The 24,803-nt window shown below is 45.9% G+C and overlaps 1 protein-coding gene across 1 annotated transcript in view; it reads left to right on the top strand.

Annotated features, from left to right (window-relative positions):
- Positions 1–5,052: 5,052 nt before the first annotated feature.
- The window catches only part of HMCN1 (hemicentin 1), a 447,479-nt gene continuing 427,728 nt past the window's right edge, over positions 5,053–24,803 (top strand). The window contains exons 1-4 of the mRNA XM_062211414.1: positions 5,053–5,132; positions 10,261–10,687; positions 11,059–11,192; positions 11,268–11,800. Coding sequence (XP_062067398.1) covers positions 5,053–5,132; positions 10,261–10,687; positions 11,059–11,192; positions 11,268–11,800 — 1,174 coding nt within the window. The remainder of the gene's footprint in view (positions 5,133–10,260; positions 10,688–11,058; positions 11,193–11,267; positions 11,801–24,803) is intronic.

Consider the following 24,803-nt stretch of genomic DNA (forward strand, 5'->3'; position numbering starts at 1 on the left):
TCTTGTGTACCTTTCTTATCATCTGCTGTCAACGTCATTGTTGGTGTTAGCATTGATGGCAAGGTGGAGTTGGTTTGTCAGATTTCCCCTCCATATTTTCCCCCTTTTTTGCTCCCAGTGACTTTTTTCTTTGGGAGCAAGTCACAATGTGCAGCACACACTCAAGGAGAAGTATTTATCCTCCCTCCCTCCCACACACACTAGGGATTGTTCAGTGTGGAGCCTTGCTCTGTTCTTGTTTGGGTCGATATTTTATACTTTTAGTTGTAATGTGACACTACATTAATTTATTACTCAAATCATTCTAGCTTTCCTTACTGGGAATTATTTTGATTGGCACGTGTTTTACTTTGACATATCCCACTACTGTGTTATGTCTTTTATTTTTAACTTTTTTTTAGTTTCTTTCATGTCTTGCCCTTGTAACATGCTCTGGGCTCATCTTGTTTATTCCATAGCCAAATCTTAGAGACAACAGTTTCTCCTTCTATTACTGGAAATTGTTACCAGAAGCCGAGATTTGGGCACTAAGTGTGCTCATTGCCATTGGAGAGTCATTATTTCTAGGCTTTCCGGCCAACAGCAAGGAAATACATGGCATGATAACCTGCACACAGACACATATCCACATTTCTGTAAGTATCTGTGTATGTGTAAGTGCTCCTGTGTCTGCAATAGTGAAAACGATGTCTCCTGATTCATCACGGTGCACTCGAGCCTTCTGGGGACTACTTTTCTTTATTTTTTTTTTAAGATTTATTTTATTTATTTGAAAGGCAGAGTTACAGAGAGAGGTAGAAACAGAGAGAGGTCTTCCATCTGTTGGTTCACTCCCCAGATGGCCACAATGGCCGGAGCTGCGTGGATCTGAAGCCTGGAGCCAGAAGCTTCTTTCGGGTCTCCCATGTGGGTGCAGGGGCCCAAGGACTTGGGCCATCTTCTACTGCTTTCCCAGGCCACAGCAGAGAGCTGGATCGGAAGAGGAGCAGCCAGGACTAGCACCAGCACCCATAGGGGATGCTGGCGCTTCAGGCCAGGGCTTTAACCTGGTGTGCCACAGTGCCAGTCCCCTACTTTCATTCACTAAAAAAAAAAAAAAAAAAAAAAAAAAAAAAAAAAAAAAAAAAAAAATTCTTGTTTTAACTGAGTATAAACTGGAAAAAAAAAAAAAGACTGGTTTTCATGACATATGTCTTTATTTCTTCAGAGGAACTTGTAATTATTAACTGCCTTTTGATAATGTGATTGAAATAGAGTTCTTATTGAAAAAAACAAAACAAAAAAACCAAAAACCCAAAACTGAAGGCAGAAGGCCTGACTCCGGTTTGTGACTGTGGAAGCTAGCACCTTTCTCCTTTCATTAACTGGCGTGAGAAAATACGCAGAAGGCTGTGAGCAGCTGTAGCCCTTGTGAAAACCAAACAAGAAGAAAGAGGCTTAAATTACTTTAGAAGAACTATAAGGGAAAATATTCTGATAAAGAGTTACTGAATGCTGGAATGTAAGATAAGAAGTTAGAATTTCTTCTTCTATTCCTTCAAATTCGGCCAGAGTCCCAGCTGTCTAGTAGAGTAGGTGTTTTGCTGTTTCAAAGCTCTTTTTCCTCCTTGAATTGTTGGATTCCTTGCGTAATCAAAGCCTTGGCCTAGGAAAATCCCGGTTTTGAAAACAGAAAGAAGACTGCAAAAGGAGAATGGGTCACCCCCTCCACCCCCTTTTAAAATCACACGGAAAGGTAAAACAGAAAACGGATCTCGCTACACCTGAATCTCTTAGTGTCACTTGGAGAGCGTGAAGTGAGTCCATACTGTGTTGACCTGCCCCTTCTGGGAGGCGCGAGTGGATGTTTCTTTCCAATAAACAGGTGAACGACCAGATACTCACAGCTTCGTGTTATTCCTTTTTGAAAAGAGCTTTTAGTTTATTTTAGTTGCATTCTGCTAACTTTCCCTCATTTCTACAGATCTTTCTTTATCTACCAGGAGGTCAGTAATGATGTTTCACCTAAACAAAATGATTTTTTTTTTTTTTTTGGACAGGCAGAGTGGACAGTAGAGGGAGACAGAGAGAAAGGTCTTCCTTTTTTGCCGTTGGTTCACCCTCCAATGGCCTCCGTGGTAGGCGCGCTGCGGCCGGCGCACCGCGCTGTTCCGATGGCAGGAGCCAGGTGCTTCTCCTGGTCTCCCATGGGGTGCAGGGCCCAAGCACTTGGGCCATCCTCCACTGCACTCCCTGGCCACAGCAGAGAGCTGGCCTGGAAGAGGGGCAACCGGGACAGAACCGGTGCTCCGACCGGGGCTAGAACCTGGTGTGCCAGCGCCGCAAGGCAGAGGATTAGCTTACTGAGCCACGGCACCGGCTATAAACAAAATGATTTAAGCAATTATTTTTGGCAGGGCTGCCGTTGAGGCCTAGTGGGTGAAGCCGCTATCTATGACTCTAGCATTTGGGCGCTGGTTTGAGCCCTAGCTGCTCTGCTTCTGATCCAGCTCCCTGTTAAGGGCGTGGGAAAAGCAGCAGCAGATGGCCCAAGTGTTTGGGCCTCTGCCTGCCACATGGGAGACCCAGGAGAAGCTCCTGGTTCCTGGCTTCAGCCTGGCCCACCGTGGCCATTGAGGCCATCTGGGTAGTGAACCAGTGGATAGAAGATAAATTTCTGTCCCTATCTCTCTCTGTAACTCTGACTTTCAAATAAATAAATAAATAATCTTTTAAAAATAAAATTATTTTTGGCCTTAGAATGATTAACTTTCTCTATAGAACATCTTTTCTGGAAATGTTCAGGCTAATAATACAATTATTTTGTTAGTGGCAATGGATTGTATTAGGTTCCCAAAAGACCTTTGTTTCACGGCTGCCTGAACTGTATACCAGTGATGTGACCTTGTGCAAATGCTTATCCTTCTTAGTACCATCTCTGGAATGGTCATAGAAATACTTGCTTTGCAAGGTTGCTGTAAATAGTAAGTGTGTTCATGTTCACAAGCTCATGTATGTGCTAAAAACATGCTTATTACACTTTGGTGGTAGTTATTAATCATGATGAATTCAGCAGTTCATTATAGGAACATTGAATTCCTATTGTATGAAAATGAATACAACACAGTTCTTTTATAAAAATTACATGTGGCACTTATTCTCGAGGAATTCATGACATTGCAGGAATAATATAAAATTAGTTCGTATTTGTGAATAGTAAGAGAGAAAGTTCAGAAAAATGTTCAGAAGCAGGAAAAGCTCATTCAAGGTCCAATAATACTTTACAGATAATTCACACAGCAAAAGAAACTAAACTATGGTATCCTTTTTTCTTTCTGAAAAGTCACTGTGGCATACGGATCATATTAATGATAAGACATCACAACACATCATGAAGTAATGGCATATTTCAAAGTTTCCATATTAAATTGTTCAGTTTTACTGTAAAATAATAGGGAACATGTGGATCAGAGGCAAAATGAGAGGACGAGAAGAGGAGGAGGAGGGTGCGCTGTGGGACTGTGGACAGATGCCTTTACCTTCAGGGCCCTCTCTGTGAAGTGAGGGTCACGGCATTAGCGGCCTTCTGGTCTGAGTGATTAAGTGCGTTGCTGCTTAAAACAGTGAAGGGAACACAGTAGGCACTCAATAAATATTAACTGATCATCTGGGGAGGCGGGAGTGTGAGAATTACAAGAATTATCAGCTTTCAGAGTGATCTCAGATGCCTTCTGCGAGATCCTGGAGAAGTCTCTCTGGGCTTCAGTGCTCTCTGTGAAATGAAAGACCCAGGGTCAAAAAGTGATCTTTAAAACCCCTGCCAGTGTTTGCACTGGGATGCAGGAGCGGGAACAACTGGGTGTGGGAGCTGCCTGGGCCCGGACTTCCTGCGGACAGCAGCCGCCTGACTGGGAGGAGGGAGGTATTTGAGGCATCTTCAGGGGTGTTGTTGAGGGTACATTTTTACTTTTTTGTTGCCCAGAAAGTGAAATGGGGGTGTTCTTGGTGCATATCTCTCTTCCCACTAAGAATTCAATTAGACCTTACAAGACTTGTCCCCAGATAGCCTGAGCTCAGCCTGTAGGTCTCTTGCTCTTTATGCCCTAGAGAATGAGGGCGCCCACAGAGCCAGCAGGGGTTCTCCGTGGGATGAGCCCTGGCACACGTGCTGCCTGTGTCCTCGTCCAGCCCCGCCTCAGAAGGCGGCTTGCCTCCCCTGCGTTTCTCCCCGCACGCATTGTGCTTTTCCAGGGTGCGGGAGGCTGGACCCTGGTCCTTTCCCCCTTCTCCACCCCCACTGCTCACCCCAGGCTTTGTGGCTTCATTTACAAAAGGCAGAGGGTTGCATTCTCCAAAGTATGGGTGATCTGTGCTTGCTTCTCCTGACATCAGGACCAAAGGGGAACAGGAATGCACACATCTGTTTCATAGAAGCGTATTCCAGACTTATAACTTGATTAGTACAAGAGAATAGTTGACGTAATTAATTTCCCAGTTATGATGGCTTTCTGTCCTTTTATTGCCTTGCTAAGGGAGACAAGAGAAAAACAAATAATGTGACTATTTTTTTTTTAAAAGTGTAAGAGCAATGCCAACATAACTGTTATATAACTGTTATATTAACTCAATGGAAACAGCAAGCTACTTGTTCTGCAGAAATGTGCTAAAGTGAAGATAAAATAATCCTGGGCCTCATTTCACAGAGAACCAGACAACTCTGGAGGGGTCATTGTAGACAACTTGAAGCCACGGTTTAGGATCAGCAGGAGGCGTTTTACCCGGGTGTGTGTGTGTGTGTGTACTGCTGTGCAGCTCTCATCCTCACAGTCCTGATTGAGGCGATGCTCTTCTGACCTAGGCTCTATCTGGCCCTGAGTGAGGAACGCTCCCTATTGGGCGATGACACAAAACACCTAACCAGAGGACATGGTCTTATCTCCTCCCAGGCAGGTAGAAGAATTTCTGAATTGGAGAAGACTTTGCTGCTGATCTTGCTTATAAATGTGTTGGACTATTTTTTAAAATGGTACCTTCTCATACTCCTCATTTTCCTTCAGAAATATGACATTAAGGATGAGAATCTACATGAAGAGGCTGCTGATTGTTAGCGTGAAACTGGAAAAATCCCATAATGCACCTCACATCGCAGGAAGGTGTGCTACTGTGTGTGCAACCTCCAGAAGAAGATCTCCCCCCACCTGCCACTGCCTTCCTCCCAGGACTGAGGACTTCCTGAGGGGTCCAAGGTAGATTTGGGACAAGTTCCCAGTAAAGCAAGAAGCTCTTTCAGGTTTTCCTTTGTTCCTGGAGACTTTAAAAGGTGTTTTTGATTTATGCTTGTTTGATGCTCTTTTCACAAACACACCTGAACATTACTAAATCAGGCTGACAGTGTACTTTATGTCACTCTTTAGTCCTCACGGCTTATAGCCAGAGGGCAGCATTGCGAAGCAGGAAGAGTGCATAGGCCTGCAGTCTGGGGACTTGAGTTCAAGTCCCTGGTCCACTGCTCCCTCATGTTGACCTTGGACGAATTGTTTCAACTCTCCGACTCTGTTTTCTTGGATAAAGAATGTGTTGTATTATGTCTGTGGCCTACTCTTATTTTTGTCCCTTTTCCAACCTATTTCCCTCACTCCATGTCTCACATAGAGTAAAGTGTAACTGGAATCTTTTTGCTTGAAATCCTGCAGTCTTCTTGTGCCTTCCAGATGGAAAGCAAGCTCTTAAGACTGGTATCCAAGGCTGCTAATGAGCTCTGCTTGTCTCCCTTTCTCCACACTGTAACCCTATTTGCAGTTCCATGAATTGCCATGTCATTCCACCCCAATCCCAACCCTCAGCTTGGGGTCTGGTGAATTTCTACATGTTTTACATTTGTTTGAGACTCCACACTTTCTGGGGGTGATTCCTGATCTGCATTTGCCGAGATGTGCCTGTCCTATCTGCTTCCCTGGAATGCTGGGCTCATCTTTCAGAGTATTGTTACACTGTTGGCTGTTGCCCTACTGGTCCCTAGGATGAAATTTTCTTTTTCTAGTACTTGGCACAATCAATAATAGGTATTCGATACATTGCTTAAAAAATGAGCAAATGCCTGCTAGGAGTCTTAGGATCAGAGACAGCAGAGCTGTTATTAACTACGTCATTTTAATCTGTCAAGTGAGAGATCATACTGTATAATACCCAAGAATTCCTTTGATTAGGTCACTAGAATACTCTGACTTTAATTTCAACTGTTTTGTTTCTCCTTCCTTCATGTTGGCCTATGCCCTTTTCCTAACTGAGCCACTTTCTCCCAACTTGCATTCATGTTCTCAGCTGACTGCCTACCCAAATATATTTTGAGGTGTACATTTACTCTAAAGTAGGAGTAATCTCTGTTCAGGAGGCTACCACGTCTCTGGAGGTCTGCACTTCAACAGATGGGAAACTTTACTGAAAAAGAATGAGAGAACCCTTGTAGGCCTCTCCCATGTCTCAAGCCATATAGTCATCAACTACATGAGACTAAAATGGAGACTTGTATTTGGGACTGTTAAATACACATGTGTATGAGGGTTCTTCATAAAGTTTGTAGAATAGAAATGAAATTTATTTTTGTGAAAAAAATATTGGAAATCATGAATACAATGGATCTTTAATAGGTTCATGAAAAATATGAAAAAAACTGCAGTTTTCAAAAGTTTTAATCTTTTTCACAGTTTTAATCTTTCAACTTCATTTCATTTACTTTTTAAAATCCTGTTTATATATATATATATATACATATATATATATACATATATATATATATACACATACATACATACACATACATATGTGGGTAAAAATGCCATTTAGGTATTCAGTATTCCTTCTATTTGTCTCCCTTTTCCCAACTGCAGGTCACTGGGTACCTTAAATACCTTAAGATCTACTCATTACTCACTTCAGGTAGTGAGGCTACAAAAGAACTTCTATACGCAGATGGATAAGTAGCCTTTCTAGTTATCTGTTTCATCCCATGCATTATGCTTCCAGTGCATACACAGGAGTTCAAACTTTCAAAGCTGTATCCCAAAATAAATATAATGGTAATAATACTTTTTATTGAGTACTGATTTAATTGTCAAGCATTGGGCTGACTGCATTATAAGCATTATTTCACTTTATCCTAAGGCAGGAAGGACAGCCATTCCAGGGAGTTGGGAAACAAATAAGGTGAGGCCTACACTTGTTTTAGTTCACCACCTTTAGAGTTGCTAGGTTTTCAAAGATGAATGAAGGTGGAACCCTGGTGTTCAGCAGACTGCCTGTGTAGAGGATATGAAACAAAGTTCAGGGGCCAGAATTGTGGCAAAGTAGGTAAAGCTGCTACCTGCAAGGCTGGCATCTGAGATGGGTGTTAGTTTTTGTTCCGGCTACACTACTTCTGATCTGCTCCCTGCTAATGTGCCTGGGAAAGCAGAAGATGGTGAGAATGTTTGGGGCCCTGCACCCACATGAGAGACCAAGAGGAAGCTCCTAGCTTTGGCCTGGCACAACCCTGGCTGTTGCAGCCATTTGGGGAGTGAACCAGCAGATGGAAGCTCCAACTCTTTCAAATGAAAATAAATAAATACATCTTAAAACAAAACAAAACAAAACAACTAAACTGAAAGACAGCTAGAGTTTGTAGAAGAGAATTCCAGGAGGAGCTATGTAGATGGAGAACTCCAGGGAGCTGAAGAGGGTTCCCTTTCATTTTCAGCTGAGTACTAAGCAGCAACAGGCATGTTAGGAAACAAAGGTCCAGGAAAGAATTTCTTGAAAGGATTCAAGGTAACTACTCACTCTCACACATGAATGAAAATATACTGTCTGCCCGGACCAGCAAAACTGGACAATGCCATGAGCCACAGAGCATGCCTGTGAGGGAGACACGAAAGGGTCTTTCCTCAGTAACAGGCAATAATTGGCCCTAGACTGACTATTGCTTTGGTCTCCCCTAACAGATTTGAAAAGCAAGTCCCAAAAGAATCAAACTGTTTCCAAATAACTCTGTCCCAGAACAAAGTTCAAAAATATATATAGTTATATATTAGTATCCAACAAGGTAAAATCTTCAATGTCTGATATTCAAAGATTATGAGACCTGTAAAGAAGAAAATATAACTAATAATTAGGGGAAAACTGACATAGATATAATAATTGCCTGACAATGCGAATACAAAAATTTTTATAACTATTTCATCTACTCATATACTTAAATTGAGACGTGGATGCTATAGAAGAACCCAAGTCAAACTTCTAGACATAAAAACTACAATGTCTGAGATGAAAAAATATACTTAATAGGACAAGTGGTAGATTAGACAGCAGAGAAAAATAATTAATGAATTTGAAAAAACAGCTATGGAAATTGCAAATGAAACACAGGCAAGAAAGCAATAATTTTAAAAATATGAACAGAACATTAGTGAGCTATGGAACAACTTTAAGTGGCATTTTATATGTGAAGTAGGGTTCCCAAAGGAAAGGAGATAGGAGACAAAGACATCTTGAAATATGTGCCAAAATTTTCCATTTTTATAAAAGATTTATTTATTTGAAAGGCAGAGTTAGAGGGACCAGCGCTGTGGCACAGCAGGTAAAAGCCACCACCTGTAGCACTGGCACCCCATATGGGAGCCAGTTCAAGTTCTGGCTGCATCTCTTCTGATCCAGCTCTCTGCTCTGGCCTGGGAAAGCAGTGGAAAATGGCACAAGTGCTTGGGCCCCTGCATCTGCATAGGAGACCTCGAAGAAGCTCCTGGCTTCGGATCGGCGAAGCTCTGGCCGCTGCAGCCATTTGGGGAGTGAACCAGCAGATGGAAGATTCTCTCTCTCTTTCTCTCTGTAATTCTACCTCTCAAATCAATCAATCAATCTTAAGGGAAAAAAAAAGGCAGAGTTAGAGGGAGAGACAGAGATTTTCCATCTACTGGTTTACTCTCCAAATGGCTGCAATGGCTAGGGCTGGGCCATGCTGAAGCCAGGAACCAGGAGCTGCTTCTGGGTCTCCCATGTGGGTGGCAGGGCCCCAAGCACTTGGGCCATCTGCTGCTGCTCCTCCCAGGGAGGGAGTTGCATCAGAATTGGAGCAGCTGAGACCAGAACTGGTGCCCATATGGGATGCCTGTGTTGCAGGTGGAGGCGTCACTGGCTATGCTACAATGCTGAATCCAATTTTCCAAATTTGATTGAGAGATGAAAGAAGCTCAACATCCCTTAAGAACAAGAAACATGAGGGAAACCACACCAAAACAAAGGATATCCAAACTGCTCAAAAACAGTAAGTGAATTCTTAAATGCATCAAGGAAAAAACATGATTTACATATAGGCATATAAAGATGATGGACATTCCTCACTGGAAACAAGACAGTGAAAAATGAACTGAGAAAATGATAAAAATCAATTTAGAATTATATAATTACCAAAAAATGTGAAATAAAAACTTACTTAAATGTACAAAAGTATAAGGGTTTGTCCCCAGCATAGCTCCACAACAGGAAATATTAAAGTATTTTCTTCAGGGAAAGGAATATCACACAAAATGGAAATCCTATCTGCAAAAGGAATGAACAACACATGGGTTAATGTTTTCTTTTATTATTATTTAGTCTCCCTTGAAAGAGTATTGGCTACTTATACAAAAAAGTAACATCAATGTAGTATGGGGTTTGAAATACAGTAATGTGAAGTAAAATGATGACAATAGTAAAAAAAAAGGTCGAGGGGATAAATGGAAGTCTACTAGTTTAGGTTTCTTATGCATGAAGTAGTTTGATATTACTTGAGGGAAAACTGTGACACATTAAAGATGTATACCATAAACCTGAAAGCAATCACTAACGTGAAATAGTTAACAATAAAAAGCTGGCAACAGAGCTGTAAGTAAGTAATCCAAAAGAAGGCAGAAAAACAGGAAAAAGGGAGCAAAGAAAAGCTAGGATGAATGGAAAACAAATATCAAGAGGACAGATTTAAATCACACCTACCCATGATGACACTGAGTATAAATGGCCTAAACACATTAATAAAAAGGCAGAGATTGTTGAGTTGGATATTAAAAAAAAAAAGGGCTCAATTGTGTGGTCACTACAAAAACCCACTTTAAAGATCCTGGTAGATTAAAAGGGAAAGAGAGAGATATATACCACAGTGACACCAATCAAAAGAAAGCTAAGATGGCTACACTGGTGTCAATGTATACTTCAAACAGACACTACCCAGGACAACGTGCGACTTCTCCGTGATCAAGGGGGTCTGTTAATCAGGAGAGCAATCATCCTAGCTGCTGATGCATCCACTCCGGAGTTTCAAAACACAGCCGGCGAACTCGAGCCACTGCAGACAAAGACAAATCCGCTGCAGCAGATCTCAGCACCGCTCCTGACTGACGGACAGCTGTCAGAACTTGACTGGAGGACCCCGCCCACGTCTATGGATCTAGGATCCAGAGATCCAGAGATCCCAGATCGCTCCCTCCTCAGCAGTCAACCCCGCCGTGATCTCCGCTTGCCCGAGAAGCGGGTTAACTTGCCCGCGGTCGCACCTGGGCTCCCACCTGGGCGCCATCTCGGCTTCCTGCGCGCCGGAGCACCCGACCCCTCTCAGGACCGGGCGCGGGTGCGCGGCCACGGCGGGGCCATCGCCCTCGGGCCCCTGCTGCGCCCCGCCAACCCAGACGGCCGCTCCTTTCCGGTAAGAAGATGCCTTTTGGGTCAGCGGAGGCCGAGGAGCCTCCATTGAGGACGAGGGCCGGCGGGGCGGTGGGGCACGAGCCCTCGGGCCGGAACCGCGGCCGGCGCCCTCCTCTCCCTGAGGCGAATCCACAGCCGCCCCCTCAGTCCCCCTCACTCCCCACGGGACCCCGCCCCGCTTCACCTCAGCGCCTCTCCCCTCCCGGCTTCACCTCAGCGCCTCTCCCCTCCCTTCCCCCTTCACCTCAGCGCCCCTCCGCTCCCCCTTCACCTCAGCGCCCCTCCCCTCCCTTCCCCCTTCACCTCAGCGCCCCTCCCCTCCCTTCCCCCTTCACCTCAGCGCCCCTCCCCTCCCTTCCCCCTTCACCTCAGCGCCTCTCCCCTCCCCGCTTCACCTCAGCGCCCCTCCCCTCCCTTCCCCCTTCACCTCAGCGCCTCTCCCCTGCCCGCGGCGGCCGTCCGCCGTCCTCCCGAGGAGCGCCCCCTGCCGGCCGGGCCGCGCCCCCGTCCGGATAGAGACCTTCCCTTTGTGCAGGGGCGGGGGTCCCTGCGTCGGGGCTTTGTTTCCCGTGGGGTCGCAGGCTGCGGACCCCTCGGGGCCCCGCCGAGGCCGCGGCGCGCGGGGAGGCGGCGGGGGGCGGCCGGGGGGCGGCCGGGGGGCGGGACGCGCCGCGGCGCCGCAGCTCCGGCTGCCGGGCAGGGGCCCCGCGCGCCGCCCGCACAACGCCCCGCGCCGCGCCCGGCCCGCGCGCCCATAGGCTCGGAGCTCGGGCGCGTCGGCGGCGCCCGTCCCCTCGGGTCCCGGGCTCCACCCGCGCCGGGCATCGGGTGCGCGGCCGAGCAGGGGCGGAGAGGACGCGGGGGAAGCCGGCCGGGAAGATGGTCCCCGGGGAGGCGGCCCGCGCCGCGCTGCTGTGCGCGCTGCTGGGCTCCGCGCTCGCCCGGGACGTCCCCGAGGGGGCTTCCACTTTGGCCTTTGTGTTCGATGTGACCGGCTCCATGTACGACGACCTCGTCCAGGTCATCGAAGGGGCCTCCAAGATCCTGGAGACGTCTTTGAAAAGGCCGAAGAGACCCCTCTTCAACTTCGCCCTGGTGCCCTTCCACGACCCAGGTACGGGGGCTTTTTTTTTCCCCCCTCGTCAGGAAGTCTCCGGGTGCGTGCGGCCGCGCAGGGGCAACAAAGAGGCGCCCGCCGCCCGCCGGCTGCGCTCCATCAGCCCGGGACCCAGGGCGCCGCGCGGCGTCCGCGCACCTGGAGCACCGGGGACGGGCTGGGGGGTGCCCGGCGCGCGCGGGGCTGGTCCCACGGGGCCCCGAGGACGGGACGCGACGGAGCGCAGCCCCGCGCCGTGGCCGCTGTGCGGGTGGGTGGAGACCGTGCCGCCTCCCGCAGCTGCGCGAGCAGCTCGCCCTGCCTGCCTCGTGCGAGGGAGTGGAAGCCGCAGCGCCTCACCTACGCCCCAAGAAGAGCGATGGGGTTCAGCTGCCGCGCCGGCTCCCGGCTTCTCTGGGAAGCCGTGCCTGGGCGTCGGGCGCCGGGGCCGGCCGGCCGGAGTCCACCTGAGTGTCGTTAGCGCAGGCTGGAGGGAGCCCTGGCCCGCGGTCGCCCTCACGCGACCTCTCCGGACACTTCGGCGGGAGGGCGCCGCACAGAGCACCCCCGGGACACAGGGGCTCTGGTCAGCGCTGAGCGTTGCTTGGGGCACGAGTCAGCTGTTTAGGGCGAGGTAGAACCTTTTGGGATTTTCCTGGCCCTGGAATGATGAAAATAACCAGTCCTACTCTTGGGGAATATACGCGTGCATTTGTTATTTCTGCGTTGATCAGCCAGGAAATGCACTTTGTATGCGAGTAAAGAATTGAATGGTCCTTTACGTGTTGACCGTCTTGCTGAGGCACCCCCTATGCTGTGGTCTCTGTGCAGTGTCAAGATGCCTGGTATGCAGTTCGAAGCCCTGTTGTTTTGCAGAGACTAAGTGTGTTGCTTTTATAGGGACAGAGCTGACGTTGGCTAAAGTGTAGAAACTTCTCTGGCACAATTTGCTCCCCCCCCCCCCCTCTAAAAAGCTCTTGGGGAATCGTTTTTGCTGCAAACAGGATACACAAATTGCCTTTTTGTTCCAGAAAATTAATGGGAACGGATCTATCATGACATTCAGAAATGGTATGAAAAATTAGGATGGATTGTGCTGTGGTTGTTGATTACCAAATGGAGAACTTTGGGAATTGCTGGAGTTGACTTTCCTACAGTTTAGCAATCATTTCAGAGCGAGAAAAATGTGGCATGCTAATAACAGGTGATGACTAATAAATTAGAGCTGTTTTGATCTAAAGTATATGAGAAAATTATCAATTTAACTTGGTTTCATAAAATAAATTCAACAAAATTGTTTCCTTTGTGATCCAAAGTAGAGAAGTGGGCCAGTGTTTGTCATTGAAGACAAATTGTTGAAGATAGAGTGCCTTTGATTTCGTGTTTTTCAATAGACTGACACTGTGATAGTGTCTTTGCATACCCTTTTCTCTCTGTGCGTGATCACTGAGAGTTCTGATTTCCTGCTAGTTCTGATTACTGATCAGCTTGGAGAGACGGGGAGGTCCTCGAGTGAGGATTAGCACTTGCACTGAGTCACCTTAGAAAAGTCCGTTCACCTTTCTGAATCTCGGCTTCCTCAACTGTGAAATGATGGAACTGGATTTGAATATCAGGTCACTTCTTCTTTAGTTTGATTGATTAATTGGATGGAGACAGAGCGCTCCTGTCCACTGGTTCACTTCCCAAATGCCACCACCACTCAAGCTGGGCCACACTGAAGCCCAAAGTCGGGAACCTAAGTCAGGTCTGCCACGTGGGTGGCAGGAAACCCAACTACTGTCTCCTGTGGTATGCATTAGCTGGAGGCTGGAGTCCAGAGTGCAGCCAAGACACGAACCCAGGCACTCCAGTATGCAATGTAGATATCCCAAGCCATGTCTTTTTTTTTTTTTTTTTTTTTGACAGGCAGAGTGGATAGTGAGAGAGAGAGACAGAGAGAAAGGTCTTCCTTTTTGCCATTGGTTCACCCTCCAATGGCCGCTGTGGCCGGCGCATCTTGCTGATCCGAAGCCAGGAGCCAGGTGCTTCTCCTGGTCTCCCATGCGGGTGCAGGGCCCAAGCACTTGGGCCATCCTCCACTGCCTTCCCGGGCCATAGCAGAGAGCTGGCCTGGAAGAGGGGCAACCGGGATAAAATCCAGCGCCCCAACTGGGACTAGAACCCCGTGTGCCGGCACCGTAAGGTGGAGGATTAGCCTGTTAAACCACGGCGCCGGCCCCAAGCCATGTCTTACTCACTATGCCAAATGCCTGTCTAAGATCACCTCTAATTGTGACTTTTTAAAAGTATTTGAGAGGTAGAGTTACAGACAGGGAGCGGGAGAGACAGAGACTAAGATCTTCCGTCATTTGTTCACTCCCTGAATGGCCAATCCAAAGCCAGGAGCCAGCAGGTTCTTTCGGATCTCCCGGTGAACCGGCACCTATGTGGAATGCTGGCATCGCAGGCAGTGTCTTCACCTGCTAGGCCACAGCGCCTGTCCCCTAATTGTGACATTTTTTAACACTTTGTTTTATGTATGGTTGCTTTCAAAGTTCCTAATCTATATTCTTAAGGTTGGGTGACACAGTGGCATGGAAAGGCATAAAGTATGGAATTTAGTATAACTGATACAGTTGAACTTTCATAGCCCTTTGCATGCACTGTCAACTTAGCTAGATGAGATGATAGTTAAGATTTGGAATAGAATCTAAGGCTTTTGACAGAAATCTTTAGGCCTTTGTCTGTGATGACTTTGCAGCTCTGCTTTACAGTTTGTAGTGCGGTGTGTGGGTACAGGTGGATGTAACGTAGAACATGGAAAATACAGACCTTGAGGAGGGAGGATCCAGCAGGTTGACAGTGGGGCGATAAAACCATTCAGAATATGTGATGAGGAAGGCGGTGTCCTCAGCCCATGGCACCAGCGGCCCACCTAGACGAGAAGGAGGTACCAGAAACAATTGGGACCGTAGGAAGGGAAGGCAACCTGTTGATGTTAACTATGGTTGGTTAAGGTAGCTATTCCAGTTCCTTAATCACGGTGGATATATTCATTATTAACAGCTTCATTGAGAGGCAGTTCCCATACCATATAATTCGTCCACTTAAAATGTCCAGTTGGGTGATTTTTGATGTGTTCAGATAGGTGCAACTGTCACCCAATTTTGGAATATTTCATTACCTCAAAAATAAATCCCACACACCCTGGATCTGTCTCCCATCCTCTCTCATCCTGTGCCCAGCTCTGAGTGGCCACTTGTCTACTTGTCTGTCTCTGAAGATTTTCCAGTTCTGGACTTTATACGTGTGGTATTACACGATTTGTGGCCCTCTGCGTTTGAAGATTCATTGGTGTTGTGCCGTGTATCAGAACTTCAGCTTTCACGGCCACATAATATTCTGTATGACAGACAATCTTTGTTCACCCATTATGAACATTTGGGTATTTTCACATTGCTATTATAAACCATGCTGTTATAAATATTCATGTACATGTTTCTGTGTGGACTTATGGTTTCATTTCTATTGGATATATACCTAGGAATACAATTGCTCGCTTATGATTACTCCATATTTGATTGATTGAGGAACTGTCAAAGTGTTTCTAGAACAGGTACCCCATAGTGATGGTGTATAGGTTCTGATTTCTTTGCATTTTCATCAATATGTTGTCAGACTTCTTGATTCTTTTTATTTAAAGATTTATTTATTTATTTGAAAGAGTTACACAGAGAGAGAAGGAGAGGCGGGGAGGGGGGGTCCTCCATTTGGTGGTTCACTCCCCACATGGCCACAATGGCCAGAGCTGGGCCGATCCGAAGCCAGGAGCCAGGAGCTTCTTCTGGGTCTCCCACACGGGTGCAGGGGCCCAAGGACTTGGACCATCCTGTGCTGCCCAGGCCATAGCAGAGAGCTAGATCGGAAGTGGAGCAGCCGGGACCCAAACCGGCACCCATGTGGGATGCTGACCCTACAGGTGGCGGCTTTACCCGCTACACCACAGCAGCAGCCCAGACTTCTTGATTCTTACATATGCTATGGTCTTATTATGATCTGGCCTCTGAACTCAGGAGTTTAAACCCCAGAGTCATAAATTCATTGTACCAAAAGGGTGGTAACTTAACCCAGCTGTGGTATTTACAGGTGGGACCTTTTGGGAAGTGATTAGAACTAGATTGGGGTGGGGAATGTCTGGCCCAAGGGCTACATGAAGCCAGGGAAATCATGTGGTCTGGTCCTGCCAAGGCAGCCACAGCTGGACTTGAAATTTGGTGAATCTATAGCCAGCTAACTTTTAAGTTGCTAAGTTTGTGTGGCCCACGAATGATGTTATAAATATCCAAATGACCCTTGGCAGAAATGGCCCACCCTGCACTAGATGTTGTAGGGGAGGCCTTTCCCTGTGCCTCCCTCTCCCTCCTGATTGAAACCTGGTGACTATATAAGGGAGAGAGAGAGAGGGAGAAAGATGAGATTGGTAGAGACACAGACATGGCTTGCTCCTTGTCTCTTGCCATGTGGTGCTCCGTGCTGTTCCACCTCTGGTCTCTGCTAGCAAGGACACAATCACTAGGGGTTGAACCAGTGGTGCTCACCTGATCTTGGACTGTGAATCTTTAGATCTGAGAGCCAAAATAAACCTCCTTCCTGTATAAAGTTACTCTCAAGTAGCAAAAATGCCAACTAATACAATGTAAGTTTTGTGCTTTTACAGTTCTCAAAATGTGTTCCTGTCTTCTTCAAAGCACAACTTCAGGGAGGGCTAATGGTCTCTCTTTGTAGCTTCTTTGATCACTAGTCTCTTATTTTCCCTCCTATAAGGCAGAAGGAGAGAATGAGTTACTTTGTAGAAAGAAAAGTCCTCTTTTGGGACAGCATTGTGACATAGCAGGTCAAGCTGCTGCTTGGGATCCCCACATCTCACATCAGAGTGCTGACTTGAGCTCTGGTTACTCTGCTTCTAATCCGCTTTCCTGCTGATACATCCCGGGAGGTAGCTTTCCACCCATGTGGGAGACCTAGATGGAGCTCAGGGCTACTGACTTTGGGCTGACCCAGCCCCAGCTGTTGTAGACATTTGGGAAGTGATTCAATGAGGGGCAAGAAACTCTCTCTCTTGGGCTCAGCTGCTCTCATTTTGCCTTGCTAGTAGATGAAAAATAAATTTTTTATTTTTTAAGAAAATTCCTCCTCCTTTTTGTTAGAATTACATCTCTCTTTCTTTTCCAGGATGCTTTATGCCAGTCTATGTTTACTTGTTCACTTAGGCATTCACTCCCTCACTCACTTGTTATATCTCAGGCACTGAGGACGTGAAAGGGGATAAAACAGATAAAAACTCCTGTACATGTGGAGCCTGGGTTCTGTGGTGATGGGCACAGGCAATACAGAAAACTATTAAAGTCCATATGGTATGTTTGAAAATACAAAGCTGAAAAAGGGCCTGGGAACTTTAAGTGGATTGAGGGTATTGGAATTTTAAATGTGGTTAGGGAAGGCCCCAGTTGAAAAGGTCACTTTTTTTTTTTTTTAATGTATTTACTTATTTGAAAGAATTACACACAGAGAGGGACAGACAAGATTTTCCATCCACTGGTTCATTCCTCAGATGGCTGCAACAGCCAGCACTGGGCCAGGCTGAAGCCAGGAGATACATCCTGGTCTCCCACAAGGGTAACAGAAGCCCAGAGACTTGGGTCATCTTCTGCTGCTTTTCCCAAGCCACTAGCAGAGCAGCTGGAACACGAACCAGCACTCTTATGGGATGCCTGTGTCATATGTGATGCTTTATCTGTTACACCACAATGTTGGCCTTGAAAAGGTCACTTGGAACTAAGATTTGAAGGAGGTGATAAAGGGAACAGTGATGATATCTTGAGAAAGACTGTTAGAGGCAGAGAACAGTTGATGATAAGGCCTCATGGCAAGAGCATCTTGGTACGTGTAGGGACAGTGAAGAGACCAGAGTGTTGGGAACACAGTGGTAGGGAGGAGGTAGATGAGATCAGAAATCCAGCCAGTCCAGGAAAGGATTGTCAACACTATGACTTGGCTTTTACAAGTGGGTCATTTTAGGGTCTTGAAGACAGTAGTGAAGTGACCTAACTTAAGTGAATTCTGTTGTTTGAGAATAGTCAAAAGGCAGAAACAGAATAGAAGAGGCACTATTGTATAATTCAGGGAGAAGATAGTGTATCTTGCATAAAGTAGAGTTGTGTAAGTTTTGAGAAATATTTGACCCTTTTTGGTATAGCTTGAAGATGAAGCCAGAGTAATTTAACGATGGGACTACAAACATAATACAGGGTCTGAGAATTTGCCTTGAGTGAACAGAAGCACAGATGGCTGTGTCCCGAGATGGAGGAGACTAGGCGGGGCATATTGAAGTTTGAGTTACCTTTTGATGCCCAGGAGGAGATACTAAGGTAGTTGGATATATGAGATTAGAGTTCAAAGGGAGAGGTCTGGAGAGAGGTAAACTTGGGATACATGTCAGTAGTATTTGGGACCACCAGACAAGATGGGACCACTAAGGGACTGACCTTAAACAGAGTAGAAAGAATTTCTGAGGAGCCAGACCTGGGATGACATGAGGATGAAGAAGCAGAGTAGTGAGAGGAATTGAATTCAGGGAGGGAGGGAGGACACTGTTATCCAAGGACACTTGTTACTGCAAGGAGAATTGAGAATTGGCTAATAGATTTAGCAGTGTGGAAGTTGTTGATGACACAGCAAGAGGAGTTTCATTGAAGATTTGGTAGTAAATCCTGTGTGGAGAGGATTCAAAAGAGAATAAAGAGGAATTGGAAATCTTTACTATTTTTCTGTTTTCAACTCTTGGAATGATTGCCTTGAAATTGAGGTTAGTTTTGACAGTTGATTCAACCAGTAATCTACAAAATTCAAATGTAATGTAATAGTCCAATTTGGAACAGAGACTTGTATTCTGTTCCTTATTCTTGTCATTTAAGCAAATCATTTAACCTTGCCAAACCTCTCTTTCTCTGTCTGTAAAGTCAGTGCATTGTGGATTCTATCAAAGCCTACAGTTTCAGTAATTATGAATAGTGAAAGGTAAGTGACTGAAACGAGATTCAAAGTAGCAAGAACTTGATTTTGAGAGAAATGGCAGCGTTGCATTTCTCTGTTTGAGTCTCGCTTTAATAAAACCTTGAATACTCAGTGACTTCGTATGACTCACAGGGACCTGCATTATTAAGATGATGCTCTAGAACTTGTTTAAGGAAGAAGATACTCTTAGAATATCTTTCTAAACAATAACAAATCACTCAAAACCATTTGTCAAGAAAATATCACACATTCAGACTTTGAAAAGCCTACACACAACTATGTGAACTGAACTTCAAATAGAAATAGTTTCAATATGTATAGGTAAAAGCCAAGAAGGTGCTAATCTCCCCTGGCCTCTAGCACATTCTGTAGGAAGAAAGGTTTTCATGAAGAAAGGGATCGATTTGTTAGAATCAGGAGGAATCCACTGGAAGCAAACACAATAAATTGTAAGAGTGAGAGATTTTGGTTTGACTATGATATGACTTTGTTTCTCAGCATGGCGAAGTCTTTTAATTTGGCAGAGTGGATCTTGGGTCAATGCCTCTTTTCTGAGGATATGTGGAGATGTTTTGCTATGGATAATGCTTTTCTCCAAAGAATAAAGACTAAATGTTGATCAATCAAATGTTGCTAATGTATTGTGGCTGTTTCCAATTTAATAGAATCATGAAGGTTTTTTGTTTTTGGTTAAGTTGAGGAACAACCTTCAAATTTATTGCTCTTAAATCAGAATTTGGCTTTGTTTATGATTTAGACAATGCATATTCTTGATAGTCTTTATAATTTTGCTTATTTACTTTTTCCTTGGGCAAAGACTGCTTCATTCAATTTTTAGGCTTGGCACCCATTGAACAGTCAAAATATGCTTGATAAATGGATGGGTAAATGAACGAATGGTGGAGACAAGACCTGGATAATGCCGAAGTCTTGGGTGTTTGTATATGCAGGTGAGGTTTGGGGGATTTGCCAGCAGTCTGGAGTGTCTGGGCTGCATGTTGTCAGTCCTCCTACCTTCTAGTATTCACTGGACTGACTCAAGGACTGCCACACAGACTAATTTCCAAGGTGCACTGTGCAAAGGATACACATCTATAGGTGCTTTGTGTAAGTCCACAGGGATTCTTAAACTTAATTTAGACTTTTCTGATAATCCTATACGAATTCCCCATCTCTGGAGAATAAGAATTTTTTAAAAATAGGCTTTTGTCAGGTATAAAGTGTAATGATCAACTTTCCCTATCTTAGTGATGTTCCTTTGATTAAATAAAAGAATGCTCGTATGTGAAAGTCTTTTTAAAGCACTGTAGAACAAATACGGTTGCTCTGCCTATTCAGTAACTCATGTTTGAGAAGATTCAATAGGTACTTCAGAGAAGCCAGTTATCAAGGAAAATAGTATAATAAATACATGGTAAGATGAAAAAATTAAGAAAATATCTACCTGATGACTTGGCTGTTCATCAGCCTACAGGCAGAGGACAAGCCAGCTCTACTGTAGCACCATCTGATAGACCGTTTGAGAAGCGGGGGTTCTTTGCTTGTTCTTTCCCATTGAGCCCCAGCTCATCATTGGGAAACCTGCAAGAGAATCAGAAGACCCAAAGATAAGCTGTAATATTCATTCATTCATATAGTCACTCTCTGGTCCATCAGTAACAGACTCCTTAATATTTATCTGTGACTATGCTGGGTGCTATTGGTTCAAAGACCATGAGTCAAAGCTTAGAAGAAGCTAATAGTCTAGGAGATGGAGGCCAGGACAAATGGTACTACACAACATTTTGTGGTGAGAAGAAGCATCGGTGATGTATGAGTCCAGAGCAGTGCACCTGGGCCTGAATTCAGGAGGGCAAGAGTCAACAAATGTTTCCTGGAGGTAGTGTGTTCTGGACTGAAACCTGAGGAAAACACATGAGTACAAGCAGTTTAATCAAAGCATTAAGGAGTTGGGATTTCATTCTGAAAGCTGATGGGGGCCTGGAAGGATTGGAAGTGAAGAGTGACATGACTGGGTTTTCGTTTTATTTCTCTAACCCTTGGATGCATTGGAGCAGGAGGGCTTGGTGGTCCTGGGAGCTACAGTCTACAGGCACTGCAGCACACAGGGGGAGACATTGAAGTGACCTGGGCAAAGAGTGGGGGATAGGTTTCTGATCTGTTAAGAGTCTGATGGACTGGAGTTGTTCCTAAGAACATAGAAAACCAGGAAATGTGATTGCCTTCTGGAGTTTGGGATATGCAGTATGCTCACAGTGGAAAAGCTATTGACTCCCAGATTAGTGAGTCTGATAATGAGCTCCTTATACGTTAAGTTATCCAAAATAAATAACAGCACAAAGTACACGAGGTGAGCAGTGAAAGCCACAGAAACAGACTTCAGCAGGGTAGGGAAAGTGCTGCTTCAACAGACATCAGAAGAGTTAAGCAAGTTCTAACTAGGGCTCAAGATGTGAGTTCATTCTGCACTTGAATAACTAGTACACCCTTCAGCAGGGTTCCAACTGTGGTGATAGACTGTTTATTCTTATAAATATGTAATGATGTCATTACATATTTGGATCGTACAATGAACTATCCTTTCTCTGGTTGCAACCTCACTAAGGAATCTTGTGATAATTTATCCTCATATACTTTCCTTACGGGGAGAGAAGGCTCTGGTCAGACTGGAGCATCCATCACATTCACCAGACAGTTGTCCTCCCTGGTAACTCACATTTTGGCATACCAGTTGTATATATCATTCTCTATTGTTTGAAGAATTCTGACAGTGTCAGGTTTCTGAGTTTGTGAGTCTGAGAGCCAGACACCAATCAGTGATGGTGCATTTATCACAGTCAATGTCTCCTTGGGTGGATCTGTTTGGGTGGCCTGTCTGTCTGCAGGTATGGTTCCTCAGCGTTTCCATCAGTCAGTGGTGGTATAAATAGCACTAAGTAGCTGTTCTGATTGCTGGAAACCTATGCAGATGACAGCCGAAGCCCTTGGAGTAAATGAGCTCATCTAAGGAGTGTGTGTAGACTGAGAACAGAAAGGAGACAGGATAGAACTGTGAACACTGCATGTGCACAAGCAGTCAGAGGAAAGGAAGTTCATAAAAGGGTTCTGGAAAGGAGAGTCCAGGAGAATAGAAAGAGAAACAGGAACAGGCAGTGTTTGCGATTCTAAAAAGTTAGCTTTAAGCAGAAGAAGTCGTTTACATTACCCATTTATAAGTTTCCTGAAAGTAAAGACTAAATACTGTTAAGCTAAAAAAAGACAGAGTTGCAGAGCCGGAAGGTTGCAGTCACGGGTAAGGAAACAGGGCTGTTGAGTCCAGTGTTGCTTTGGTCAGGCGTAACTAACTCAGTAGTTACAGCAGGCACTCTGCAGTTGGCAGCCTGGCTTCTAGCCGACTGCTGTATGATCGGAACTCCCTTGGGCTTCAGTTTCAGTAAGCTGGGCTGATGTTATCCACCTTGGGAGGCTGAGCTGTGGAATACCTAGCACAGTCTGCCACACACAGTGAATTCTCACTAGACATTCACTCCCGGGACTTACAACTGATGAGCATGGAGAGGAGCAGAGGATGCTTAGCTACTGTTGGAAAAGAGTAGACTAAGAGACAGAAAATGCCAAAGAGATACTAGATAACTTGTGGAACCAGGGCTTTGCTGAAGGGTCGATGTGCAAGGAGGAGGGGCCGCTTGTTGTGGGAGAAGACCTTGGTTCCGTGTGAAGGGTGAGAAGCAGACCATGGGTAGGCACTGTTGGGGTGGTGGTAGGTGGGCATTCAGGGTTTGATTTCCTGTCTGATGGGCCCCCTCCCTTTCATTTCCACAGAGAATGGAAAGGAGGGTTATTTGATGAGGAGGGAATGTGGGAATTTTGGAGCAAAGGCTGACGGTGGCCAGGTGGAAGGTTTCTCAGGACAGGTTGTGGTTCGGAAGATGGATTTGTAATGCACAAACGCCGCTGACTGTGTGGTTTCCAACAGAGCCTCCAGCACCTGGGCTTCATTCCTGAGGTTGACCGCCAGTTAGATCCCAGACTGGGATTTTGTTGAACAAGTGTGACCCAGCGAGTAGGATGTGGTTGAGAAGGGTAATGATTGGAGAGGGGCCAAACTGATAGATTGCAGGGTCCAATCTGGATGTATTGTACTGGCACAAGTTGGGATGTTACATGCAGAAGACAATTTAACAAGGAAGTTGGGATTATTACTCAGAGTAGCCAGAGTGATCCATCATGGTAGTTGGCGTGTGTGGGAAAAGAAGTCAAAATGAAGATGGTGGGACTGAGCTTTAGGACCGTGCGGCTGCCGAGTTGCACTTGGATGCTAGAGTAACCTAGAAAATAAAGAGCCTGCAGACTGAGGAAAGACAGGCATCAAACGTTTGTTCAGCAAGAGTTACTGAGCCTGTAGGAAGCAGTTGGCAGTGATGGAAGGGAGTTCCTAGGCAGCGTGCACCTTGAACCGGCCGGTGCTTCCTCTGAAGGCAGGGCATAAGGGTCGGGAATGGATGGAACACTGACTGCCCCAGCCCTGAGGTCTCGGGGCACATCACGCTGGGGAGGCCACTTCGGCAGGGGAGAGCCTGGCTCAGCCAAAGCGGGAAGTTGATGATGGTGAGCAAAAACGGGAACACGTGCTGGTGGCAAAGTCCTGACTGGGGCCTGGGTGTAAGTTTAAGAACGGGGCTTGGGCTCCGGGAGAGTCCGCTGCCAGCATCGGTCCGTGCTGCGTGGCTGCCTCCTGCCGGGGACACACCTGCTCTCGCAGGCCTTACTGCCCTGGGCTTCAGCTTCGCAGTGTAGTTCCGTTTCTAATAACAGCTCCCACTTCATTTCTGATGCACTCTGGGCACTGGACTAGGCACCTTCCATGCTTCAGTTAAGCCTTGGGGAAAAAAAGCTCTAAGTGGTGGGTCTTTATCTTCCATGTGCAGCACCTGAAGCTTTATTAGTGAACTCTCAAAATGCACAAAGTGTCTATTTCTTTAGTTGTGATCGATGTGTGGGGTACACAGGGACCGCGGTGTGTTCCTTGGGGCTGCCTTGGCAAAATCGCACAGTCTGGGTCGTCTGAGCAATGGCAGATTGTTGTCTGAGGGTTCTGGAGCTGTGCGGCCTCAGTCACAGTGGTGGCAGGGCTGTTTTCTTCTGTTGCCTGTGAGGCGAGAGGGACGCAGGCCTCTCCCCAAGCTGTGGAGTTTGTGGCCCTTTAAGAAGTAGAAATAACAGAGCCATATTGAAAAGCCTACAAAGTTGAAGAGCATATGATTTTAAAAAAATATAAATTTGAAAAAGAGCCAAATGAAACTTCTGAAAATAAAAAAAGTGTTGATTGACAACAGAAACGTAAGAGATGGCTTAAAGAGATCAGTTAGAACAGAAGGGAAACGAATGAAAGATTTGAGGAAGTCGCCCTGAATATAGCAGAAAGAGAAACAGGAATGGGAACAGCAAAGAGGATTGGAGAAGAGAATAATATCTGAAGTACAAGTAATGGGATTTGATGAAGGGGAGACTACAGAGAACGGGAAAAGGAGGTATTTGAAAGAACGGCCCAGAGTTTAATAACAGCTGAAGTCCTCAGGTTAGGGAGGCAAACCAAGTTCCACGCAGGAAAAACAAACTCAGGTCTGTACTTTGCCACTAAATAAGAAAATAAGGAGACCGATCATCTTCATGTAAGCGCAGACTGGAGTGGCTGGTCTGAGCCCCCGGCCCCTTCCGCTCTCTGTCCAGCTTTCTGCTACTGCACACCCGGGAGGCAGCAGTGAGTACTCAAGTACTTGGGTCCCTGCCACCCACAGGAGAGACCTGGATTCAGTTCCTGGCTCCTCGCTTTGGCCCAGCTCATCCCTGGCCCTTACACCTATCTAGGGAGTGGATAAAACGGCTCTGTCTTTCAAATGAAAATAGTTTATAATTTAAAGATAATACCTTCAAAGGGCTGAGTCCCGGATTTGTATCTCTAACT

This window comes from Lepus europaeus, chromosome 14 (genome assembly GCF_033115175.1).
Source record: "Lepus europaeus isolate LE1 chromosome 14, mLepTim1.pri, whole genome shotgun sequence".
Taxonomy (NCBI): Eukaryota; Metazoa; Chordata; class Mammalia; order Lagomorpha; family Leporidae; genus Lepus; species Lepus europaeus.